The 12,117-nt window shown below is 42.6% G+C and overlaps 1 protein-coding gene across 9 annotated transcripts in view; it reads left to right on the top strand.

Annotated features, from left to right (window-relative positions):
- Window positions 1–6,722, top strand: part of ARHGEF9 (Cdc42 guanine nucleotide exchange factor 9) — a 261,134-nt gene extending 254,412 nt beyond the window's left edge. For 8 of the 9 annotated variants that reach the window (XM_080989724.1, XM_080989730.1, XM_080989729.1 and 5 more), the window contains 2 exons: window positions 1,192–1,381; window positions 6,007–6,722. In XM_080989724.1, the coding sequence (XP_080845850.1) occupies window positions 1,192–1,373 (182 nt within the window). In that variant the 3' untranslated portion in view covers window positions 1,374–1,381; window positions 6,007–6,722. The remainder of the gene's footprint in view (window positions 1–1,191; window positions 1,382–6,006) is intronic. The other variant, XM_080989725.1, reaches the window with a different exon arrangement.
- Window positions 6,723–12,117: the final 5,395 nt, after the last annotated feature.

The following is a 12,117-nucleotide window of genomic DNA, read 5'->3' as shown; positions in this document are numbered from 1 at the left end:
GTAAGTGAGTAAGTTAATGCATTTATTATGCATCTTTTCAACGTTGATTTGCCTGGGTATTTTTCTTCGTCTTTGTTTATTAATTAGCTGAGCTACTTCTCCGCCTCGTTTCTGTATGCTCTCAACCACCATTAATATTGGGAGTGGGGTAGCTCAGTGTTTGAGCACATGCTTTGCATGGAAACTATTCAGGTTCAGTCCTTGACATCTCCAGGTAGAGGGTTGAGGGGAACCCTGCCTGAAACCCTGTACATTGGGCACTGTACATTGGGCTAGCCAAAATGGTGCTCTTCAGATGCTGTTCTATCCATGAGCCCCATCCAGCATGGCTAATGGTCAAGGGTGTTGGGAGTTTTAGTCCAGCAACATGGAAGGCACTATGTTGGCTAATCCTGGTAGCCAAGCTACCCTCACATCAGTGTGCAGCTTCCAATATTCCTAGCTAAACAGGAACCATTAAGAAGTAAGAGACAAGGTTGCTTTTTCCTGTGTGGCATTGCCCTGGATTCTGCTTCTTGAGGGGTATTCATACATTACATTCAGCTAGAGTACAATCTGTGTACCTGTGTTCACAAACAGTTGAGCTCTATATTGATATAGTCATTCACATGTAACATTCCACAAGTGAACCTGCGTATCCAAGAGTTGAGCTGCACAAATAACAAGTGCACAGTCTTTCATACAAACACTTGTAGATGTGTAGAATCACAGAGGGGGGAGGAAACCTGAGGGTCTTCTAGTCCAACCCCCTGCAATGCAGGAATCTCAACTAAAGCAACCGTAAGAGATGGCCATCCAACCATCGCTTAAAAACCTCCAGTGAAGGAGAGTCCATCACTGGACATCAGCCCTCCAAGGGTGTCCATTCCACTGTTAAACAGCTCTTATTATCAGAAAGTTCTTCCTGATGTTTAGTTGGAATCTCCTTTCTTGTAACTTGAATCCATTGGTTCTGGCCCTACTCTTCAGAGCAGGAGAAAACAAGCTTGCTCCTTCTTCCATGTGACAGCCCTTTGAAGAGACAGCTTGAAGCTTTGTAATGTGTAAATAAGCCTTTGTGCTAGAATGTGATGTAATATTGGGAACTGGGATGAAAAGATGTTCGTATCTTTAGCCAGTACATTCTGATGGGCATTTCTTTCTTCCTACTCCATCCCATCCCATATTCTTTTTCCTCCACCATTCATACAGGTGTTGGCTACTCTCGATCAGTTCCTCCAGCTTACCCACCACCCCAGGATCCACTAAATCAGGGACAATACATGGTGACCGATGGCATAGCCCAACCCCAGGTCTACGAATTCAACGAACCCAAACGCAGCCAGTCACCATTCTGGCAAAACTTCAGCAGGTTAACGCCATTCAAAAAATAATATATAGAGTGAGATGGAGAATTTTAAAATAAATTTTAAAAAATGCTTAAAAATATTTAAAAAATATATATTTATAGATGGACCTTTTTTTGGAGAAGCACTGTTGCAACTTAAAAAAACCATATAGATATATATAGATATATATAGATATATATATAGATATATGTATATATACAGACATGCATATATACATATACATACATATATATGTATATATATTTGAAGGACCAAAAACCTTTTTGTTGTTGTTGTTTTGGGGAGGCAGTCTCTGCTACTATATTCTAAGTAGCACCAAGTACTTCTGATCATGTAACCTGCTTTATTTTGGCACCATTGGAACCATTGTTGTTACTGTTGTTCTTTTCTTATATATATAATTTGTTTTGTTGTCTCAGAATCGTCTCCCGGGATGATTTCTTGTTCATTGTGCATTTCCTCCATTGACATGTTCCATCCAGCGCCACACTGGTGTATATTTCCTTTGGGGTTTTATTTATAGATTACCTTCTCTTAGAAGGGGGTTGGGCGCATGGTGAGAAAAGAAAAGAAAAGAAGTGTCTGTTCCTACATCTCATTCCCACAGCCCACCATGGATGCAACCTGTTCCTGTCTGAGCACCATTGAGAAAGGAATGAGAGGCCTCATTTGCTTCAATGGGATGTGCTCAGATGGTGTGCCGGGGCGATTGTACCACACACATTGAATGCTGACTTAAAACAAGACAACAAGCTGCATTTTATCTCCCCACATTCTTCTGTTCTGAGTCCATGCTCCATTGTGCACTGTATAATATGCTGCTCAGTACTTCTGTTGCTTTTTAATGTTGGGTAGAGGGATGCTGGACATGAGACCCTTCTGCTCCGCAAACTCCCAGGTAAATGGAGGTTGGAAAGCAGAAGCGCCTGTTGGACTGTGTCCCAGGTGTGCAGGATGGTAAGAGGGCATCCAACTCTTTATTATGCAAATAATTATGTCAGTTTAGCTGATGTTGTTGCATTTTTTTAATTGCACTCCCCCCCTTCCCTTCTTCTTACTCTGTGGTTTGAGCATAACTTCATCTTTTTTTAACCCCCCTAGTAATATCCTTAGGGTTATTCCCATTTTGGTTATATATTTTATTGCAAACAAGTTTCCCCTTTGATTTTACCATTTTCTGTTTTATTTTTTATCTGAAAGATCTGCCAGTTACAGTGCCCTGTGCTCTATTTATACAACCTACAGACTCAAAACAATTTGCAGAAAAGAGTTTGTGGGTCCATATCCCATATCCAGGGTTAGAACCAAATTGCTCTTAGGACCTCCCCACCCTCACACTCCCAGAACTGGCCACTTTCCCTATCAAGGAGACCTATTGATTCTGCCATATGTAGTGTGGCTTTTATGCACCATTGGTTAATGTTTAGAGATGCATTGTTCCCAGTGAAGACAAACTATTATACAGACCTTTGTGTCTGACCTGTTTCATTTGTCCCTAGTTGTAGCCTTAGGTCTCTAACTACCGTGCACAGCATTAGCCAGTAATAATGAGCTATTAGCTGTAGGATCATTGCCTTAGTAATCAGAAGCATTTCCCCCATTATTAAGGTATCAAATCCATGGAAGGAGCTTAGTGCTGCATATATGAACAGACCTGCAATGCTTATTTGGACCGAGGAATGTGCTGAGCCTGACAAAGCTAATAGCTTGGTGATGATTCTCATATAGGTTATAGCAGTTGTTCAGCAAACAGGCATCACTGTCAGTATCCAACCTCTTTCTGCCTTTCTGTCTTCCCACTCTCTTCTTTTTTTCCCTCTCTCTCTCTCTCTTCTCCCCTTTCTCTATTAAAAAATGCATTTTTTCAAAGCCATCTTGTAAATTTCACTTTGGAGTTCCTAGATAGGTGCTGGTCTCATCTCACTAGAAGAACAATCCTCAGTGGCGACCAGAGCTATATGGCAGAGGTACCACCACATCCAAACCCTGGGTGGCTCATGTCAACCAGGGTGCAAAGGGTTTGGGTGTGTGGCGGGGGGTGGTGGTTTTGCCAAGCTTTTCAGCCTGGCAGATCCCAACATTTTAACTTCCCCACCCCCACTGAAAGCGATCAGTCACACCAACTCCAGGCTGGTGTAGCTGAGGGCTCCCAATCAGAGAAGCTTTGGATCTAGCTGATCCACAGCCTGCTCTGCTCCACCCCAGTTTCAGGTCCCTATGCTTGCTACCAGCAGGAGGAACACTGCTTTTTTTAGGTTCCCACCCACTTAGCAGGTGCATTGGATGCCTCCACCATGGTAGGGCCACCTGCCTCCCAAGTGAAGTTGGTAGGGAGACACCCTGATAATGTGATTGTTCTCAAAGGCTTCAGGTCTAAACACACTTACTAAGAAATAAGCCCCAATGAAGTGGAACAAAGCTGAAATTTCTCAGCAGGCATGATACCTGAGATTCCTTTTGTTTTCCTCAGTGCTTCCTGAAAGAAAGAAAAAAGGATGCTACTTTGTGAAATTTCCTTCAGATATTCTCCATTTTATTCTTTTATTTAGCTACTTATTTTGTGTTGCAGTAGCCAGTTCGTACTTACAGTGCCCCAAATAACATGAGGCCCGGGGCATTGTGGAGGATACAGGATGGAGGCTGAGCTGCCAACACAGTTGGTTTTTGCTGCCATTTGCAACAAAAGAAACCCCTTAGGGCAGAAATAGAAAGAAGCTGAGCTGCTGCCACCACTGATAATGGTGAACCCTACCTCTGAGAAACTGTTGAAGAATTTCTAACCCTTGAGAAGAAGAATGAAATTGTCTCTCACAAATAGGGTCGAGATTTCAGTGGACAGCTCTGCATTGAACAAATACGTATAGGAATGAAGTGTGCACCCCACATTTAGTTGCAAAGACATAGAAGTAGCTCACCTAAGATACCAAGGCTAAACAATAACAGAGTGTTGCATTATCTAAAGCAGCTTTCCTCCATAGCCTGGTCCTCCCAGGTGTTTTGAATTACCCATCATCCCTGACCATTGGCTGTGCAGGCTAAAGCTGATGGGAATTGGGAGTCCAGCAACATCTGGAAGGCACCAGGTTGCGGAAGGCTGCACTGAAAGAAGCATCCCTGTGCCTAGGAATAACCAGCAAGCTAAAATGGTTGGCCTGACATCTTCCACTGCGTTGTGAGTTTCTCCCCTTCGCTGATTGCCATTTGCACAGGAATGGAAGCCCACAAAGTGTTGATACCACACAGTTTAGCTTCCTATATGTCACCAGGGCAGGTGGGAGGAAGAAAAGGAGAAGCTAGGTGGTAGGTGCTCTGGATGCCAAGCCTATTACCTTCATAATGCTTAGCTTGCAAAGAAAGGATGAGCTTGGCTAAAAAGGCTAAATTTGGAGTAGGTGTACTTTTCTTTTTTAAAAAAGACTCCTTTGAAAACAGACAGTAAAATGGCCCAACCTCCTTTGCTTTCTTGCCTGTTCACTGTTGGGTTTTTTTGCTCTTTCCTTCCTAGGCAAATCTGGCCAGCCTTTAAATAGGGAAGATTCATTAGCTTTGCTCATAAAGCTGATGCTAGTGGGAGTTGTAGCTCAAAACATCTGGAGTTTCATATTTTACCCAGTGAACAAACAAACAGATTTTTAGAATAAAAATTTTAGAATAACAGCCCTTGAGTGCATTATTAGGTTGAAAGACGCCTCTTTCAGGTGCATCCATAGGATGTTTTGTTAACACTAACACGTGTCACTGTAACATGTGTCTCAACTCTTGCTGGTCCTCATCCCACAAACCCACAACAGATGACAACAGCCAGTTCAATGTGCACAGCACTGTTTGTGCCATGATGTTTGATATGGGCTTCTTCAGCTGCACCCCATAATTTTTAATCTTCTCTTGGGCTACTAAACCAGGAGTAGAGGATGCTCCTGGTCTGAGTAGTGATCCTGGTCTGAAGGGCTACAGCAAGCTCCAAGAAAAGAAATGAACTGGCAAGATAAGTGGTTGAACTTATCTCACGCCTTAAACACAAAGGCAGCCTAAGTATTTTCTCTCCCAACTTCATCCTATCCAGTTAAATTTAACCACCTAATTCCAGGCAAACTGTTGCAGAGGAGCACTGCAGTGTGTGTGTGAAACAGTCCCATCTGCATTCATTTCCAGGGAGAGGTGGCTCTTCATGCACAGAACTGCTTATGCAGCAATTCCCTGGGTGCTGGCTTTGGATCAGTCTTCCCAACTGACCTTAGTGTGTCCAGATTTTCAGTGCAGAGTGACCGATAAAGGGAAGAGTCAGTGACAAAGTTTTGTATCAACAAAGAGCATATTTTTATTGCGGGGTGGGGGGGTGGGGCTCTCTTTTTTAACTTTGCATGTTAGTGGGTAACAGAGCAGGTTTTAATATAGACTCTCATTTGTTTAATACCTTGGTTTTCCTAGCTAGGCAGATGCTTAGGAATTGAACCAGGGTTATGAAACTGGAGGTAGAATTTCTTGCAGTTTGTGAATGGCTAGCGAGAAAGAGAGAGAGAGAGAGAGAGAGAGAAATTAGGGGCAAGTTGTCAACATGATGAAAGTTTTACTTATTCCTTTGCCTTTTTAATTGCATAAGAGGTGGGAGTAACAAGCACATTAGTTAAGCCTGTTCATTTACTGTTTTGTGCCCCAGAGAGCGAAAATGAAACATCCATTATTTTTATGAGAAGATGCTTCCTAACTATTCAGCGCTAGGAAAAAAAAAGAAACCAACATCGTCACACCATTATTTGCATCATAAATCAAGATTCGCTTGGTCTGACAAGAGCCACTTGTTGGACTCCCAGCATCTTTCTTAAAGTGGAAAAAATAATACCCAAAGGGGAAGAGCTTTGCCGACTCAGTGCCAAAGCAGAGCAGATGCTGGCATTTGTTCCCAACAGAGGGAATGCGTTTGCCCCGGCTAGTGGCATTCAAGAACTCTCCTCCTTTCCATGTGTTGCCAAGGTGCTACGAGGAACGAAGCATTGCTGCCATGAAGAACCAGCCGTGGGTGCCAGTGTTACTACCTACTACATGTTCTTGAAGGGGAGGGCTGGTGTCAGGTTGGGCTGTCTTGTTATTCTCGAATGCTTACATCTGCTCAGATTTGGGGAGGGAGAATGTCGGAGGAGTATCAGAGATTGAGCATGTTACATAGACTTCAACTTTCCATTGCCAGAAGAAGAGGAAGCTGTGGTATCACAAGGTATACATCAAGGACGGTTGTAATGCGCTTACTGTACACAGGATCTCTCTGGCATATATAGATATATTTGGGGAGGGGGGCATTTCCCCATGCCTCTTTCCCTAGACCACTGATCACATTACCCCTTTGACTTTGCAAATACAAAGGATTTATCTTCAAGATTATTGGCTCCCTAACCTTCTTTTAAAATTTAAGGGAGGGGAGGCAAGGCAAAGGTGCATCTAACAGTTGTAAATAGACAATAAATAGAGGGGGAAAACAACAACATATATTTGAAATTTGTTTCAGTTTTGGATGGACGCTAGCCATCCTTTGCAATGTTATTGATAGTACACCGTGGTGCTTTTGGGTTTCTGGTTCCGTTCTCTTTATGCTCAGTCATCTTTTTTAATTGCAGCTACATTTCAGGGAACATGTATATTTAGTAGCTATTGTAAGTTCTGCATGGCATCACCAAGCTTATTTTTCCTTGAGAAGATTAAGAATGAGCCTGTCGGAGCTTAATGGCATGATGGCTGGAGAGAGGCTCTTGCCAGAGAATGCAAGTGAGGTTGGAAGAAGATTGAAAATCCAAGTTTGGGGCCGAATGCTGAGGTTTTTGTGTGTGTGTTGTGGGGGAGGCTTTAATGGTCTGAAGGAGCAGATAAACGGAGGATTTGGGTAACCCAGCTAATTCTCACTTGCCAGTTCTATTATTTTGTTTCTATTGGATTGTTTGACTTCGTCAAACAAATGTCAGAATTGTGTGTATTAAAAAAAAAAAAAAGCAAGCAAACAGTGTTTTAAAAAAAAGTGTTGTAAAAGACACTGAGCCTTATGAAAAATATTTATGGAGTTAAATAAAAAGAAGTAAAAAAAGACATCTCTGGGCATTTCTTTTCTATTAAAAAAAGAAACACGGTTTCTCTCTACACATATCAGATTTATGCTTTGTTTTCAAAGTGGTGTCTCTGGGACCCACATGATGAGTCAATGCATTGCATTGCATTGCATAAGAAGAAGAAGAAGAAGAAGGAAGAAGAAGAAGAAAGCAGTGCTCTGTGCCAAGGTACATTTCCTGCAGTTTGCAGCAGGTATTACTCCAACACAACACCCAGTTCTTCACTCCTTGACTGCACATCCGCTGAAGTGATAACTTAATAGCTGGAAGTTGTACCAAGTTTTGGACAAGGCATCCATTCAGGACTAAGGCAAAGCCACAGGCCAGGTTTCTTAAGTTTTCCTAAGGGTCAAAATTCTCCTCCCACTCCAAGGTTATGTGTCAGCAGATGCATTTGCACTGCCTTGATGCTCTCTGGTGCTCTTTTTTTGCCTGGGCAGCTGTTTCTCTCCAGCTCCTCCTCTTTTGACTTCACTGTCCCTGCTGTCACCGATCTGGTGACCCAAATGTTTGTTTCCTTGCTTGCTTGCTTTTCTTGATAGCATCATTACAAAACATGTGGCCTGAGGTGTAAAAACCACAAGTAAATAAATAAATGCAATGACAAAGCCGGCAACATTAGTTAATTATTAAAAAGCTCTGACTAGCCTAAAGCATTCTGTATCTTGGTGTGAGTAAAGCCTAATTCTGTCTTCTTCCAACTGGATGTTGGTGGTAGATGATTCAGCTGCTCTGCAGCACTGGTGTGACCAGAGACCAGTTTACACATTCGGTTTCCAGCAGTCACAGAAACCACTGCCAAAAAAGGGGGGGAGCACAAACCTTTGATGAGGTTTGATACCTCCAGACTTGGTGGTTTATGCTTCTGAATGTCAGACATTTTGGTACCTAGGTTGGTAAAGTGTAGCAGAGCACTCCTCCATCTCTCTGTCATCATCCCCCCCACACACTGAGGGCTCATCCACACTTATCTCCCCCCACCCCCCTGCTTTCTAGGCACAGGTCCTCACTTTAAAGATCTATGACTGAGTGTTGTTGTTTTTTAAATTTTCCCCAATGCTTTCCCCAGAAAAGCCCACTCTTCAACACTGAATCATAACAAATGCAATTTGGGTTTTTTGCATATTGACATTTGCTCTGATTCAGCGGTAAAAAAAAACAGGTTTTCGTGAGGAAAGGGCTGGAGGAAAAGAAAACCCACTCACACATGGATGAGCCCTGAAACCTGCTTAGTTTCAGCAGAGTTAATGCATTGTGTGCCCTCAAGTCCATGCTACTTGGCAATCTTGCTTCATAGGACATGCTTTTCACCTATGTTCCCGATGCCACCCAGAGACCATCACATGGAAGCACAATTGACCCATCATCCAGTCTGTAAGGCTGCCAAATTTAATGTGGAGCAGAGTGACTAATTATCAAAGCACATATATGCCTTTCTGATTACAAAGTTATGGAACACTTCTCCTACAAATTATTGTCTGCTGTCTTTCTGGACCAAGCGAAGATCCATCACTCCACTTTGTGCTTTCACACAATAGCTACCCTGGCGCCTTGGGAATTTCACAAGCAAGATACAATGCTCTCTCTCCAGTATCTGGTAACCTGAGAAAACCTGCTTCTAAACATGGAAGTTCTGCTGTGTCTTGACAGCTCATGTAGGGATCATACTGTTATTAGGTACATTTATATTTTGTTATAATGTACTTTTAGTTCATCAGATTACCTCATTTGTTCTTACAAAAGCTATGTGGGTTACTCCCTCTCCACTAATGTGGAACCAAGCAGAGAATAAAGCTTGCCAGTGGTTAAGAACTGAGGCCATGTGCAGTGGGATTGGAACCCAGTTGTGATGGATGATGAGCAGCTGTCAGGAGGCAGCAAATCACATACACCCCCATGGCCCCACCCCAGAACAAGATCAGTGTTGCCAGCATTTACCTGTTCCATTCTGTAAAACAGGGAGAAAATTAGTGGACAGCCCACCCCCGATGCTGCTCAACTACAGCTCCCATCATTCCCAACAGGTGGCCATATTGGCTGAAGCTATAGGGCCACAGGATGACCACCCCTGTATGATGTATGAGCAGTAATGCCCTTGCCTCCTTACAAAGAATTGTGGCCATGTCTTTGTTTACCTGATCTCATCTCAATGAACTCGGCAAAACTATACAGAAGAGGTAGGGGTTGGTTTAACTCTGGCTATGATGGACAATTCAGATAAGGGCCTTTTAATCTTTTCATTTTGGAGAAGGTAAACAAATTAGCAAAGAGAGGGTTTCTCCTGGTCCATTCCTTGATTTAAAGGTTTTCCTCCACTCTGCACTTCCCTAACGATTGCTGGTGCCCATTGAGACTGGCAGGGCAGATGACATGGCAGCAAACACCAGGCAGAGCCAACTCATTTTGTCCCAATCCTCTTCCCTGATGGAATCTACAGTGACAACACCAAAACTAAGGACATGTGAGGATACAAGTAGCACTTCCCCTGGACTGGTTGTTAAGTCAGAAGGCAGATGGGAGGGTGGCTGATGACAGAATGAGGTTGATGGGGCACTGTCCCTATTCACCCTAATGTGCTGGGGTTGTAGCCAATATTAGTCCTACTCAGAGCAGACCCATTGAAATTAGTGGACCTGGCTTAGGTCTATTCATTGCAATGGGTCTTCTCTGAGTAAGAGTAGCATTGCATAGAACCACTGTATTTTACTTCTCCTGAATTCCCTCTTTAACTTGGAGAATTTCTAAAATGAATTCCAGATCTGGAGCATATTTACTTGCAGTTTTCAGTATTCCCCAGTTTGTTTTGCACCTTGCCCTTCATTACTAGCACATACATTTGCATGAGTGAAACATTGCAAAAGAAGTAGTCCTGGTAACCATTAATAAAATACTGCTGAAATAAAACAAAACAAAAACAAAAACCACAGTGTTGATGCCAAATTATTTTTGTGCAGTGTTTTATTCATGCACACAAATGAGCATGCTCATTGGTAAGATGCCACACAAAGAGATATGATGTGATTGTATATATGATTTCATTAAAAGCACTTTTTTGGCAATGCTTTATCAATGCTTGCATGTGGAAGGGGGAGTGTAGACTTGAAGGATCTGAAGACTATTGCAAGCTGCACATGAAACATGTTCTGGATAATAATGAAAAACATATCAATGGAAAATTCATAATTCATCAGTTCTGCTTCAGAAACAGAAAGGTTTAATATGGAACCGCAAAATACGATGATACATTCACATGAGAATTTATGCATTTGACTTTCATTTGCTATTCTCAGGGATCACTCTGCTACATACCCACACCAATAAAACTGCAAAGCCCCCCCCCCCCAAAAAAGCATCCTCAGAAGCGTAGTGCAATGGTACTAAAACAGATTTTAGAGACTTCTAGGCTACCTCACTGACCTACTGTTCTCAGAGTTGGGAACAAAGGAAGCTGCCTTATGCCAGTGGTCCATCTAGAATGGAAATGTCAGCATTTGAAACTGAGACCTTTTGTATGCAACACAGATGCTCTGCCACTGGAGAAAAGAGAGATGATTGCACCAATGTAAGTTGGTGCTATAAAAATGCCTGCCTGCTGTGAGTTGCAAAGGCACATTCATTTGCTATCTCAAAGAACAGAAACTGAATTCTGGGTTGCTTCCTGGTTTATTCTGTTGAGAAAGCTCAGATTGGTATTTGTTCCCGTTCACAATCATATTTACTCTTGAGCAGAGCACCCCTGTTTCCTAAACCACAGGTGTAACAAAGCAGCTTATTTTGCCAGTTCTAACTTTGATAAGTCAAAGCACTGAAGCTCATCTTTTAGTGCTTTCTAGCAAAACACTTAACAATAGCTAGTAATCAGTTATTTAATGACACTCATTGGGGTTAAGAGTGTTTTAGGACTTAAATGCCCCACGCAGCTAAACATGCCGTGTTTAGCAAATTAATTTGAACAGTCTGGTGAGGGCCTGTCAGAGTTTCTTGCCAGGGCTGGTCCCAAACTACTCACAATTTTCCACAAAAATTTTCTATGCAAAAACAACAACCTGCTTTTGATAACATTTTACTATTGTAATAAACGAAAATCTGCCCTTATTCCCTTATGGGGGACACAAGAACCCTTATAGAGTCCTTTGTAGGTTCTCCATCGGTCAGAGAAAAGAACAGAGGCCAACCAGAGAATATTGAGAAGCAAATCAGCTCGTAAGCCTGATCTTTATTGAACTGTTGCAACAGGGTGCCCCCTTCACACGCAGGAGAAGGAGGAGGACCCAGAACCCAGGTGTGCCTGCCCTTATATAGACAGTTTAAATTGCGCACCCTGGAGTCCAAGACCACCCCCAGAAACATAATACATACATCACAGAAGGGGTGTAGCTCAAGACCACCCCCCAGACACATCATGCCTACATCACAGAAAGGGGTGGTCTACAACAGAAATCTGAGTGCATTGTTTACCTACTGTCTGGCAGGTTACCTGTTAATGCTTACTTGATTGGATACCCTGGGGAGCCTGGCCAGACTTTTGTAATGATAAATACTTATTTCCTGAGCCAGGTCACAGGCTCACCCTATTCATACACAGACATACCCTTAAGGCAGGATTTGTGAAGGAAAAGACAATGGGGAGGCTTTTCCATTTTCCTTTGACTTTGCAGAGAAAACATTTGGTCAGT

The sequence above is a fragment of the Podarcis pityusensis genome (genome assembly GCF_964106645.2).
Source record: "Podarcis pityusensis genome assembly, chromosome: Z".
Classification (NCBI taxonomy): Eukaryota; Metazoa; Chordata; class Lepidosauria; order Squamata; family Lacertidae; genus Podarcis; species Podarcis pityusensis.
This window is presented reverse-complemented; position numbering and strand designations above follow the sequence as displayed.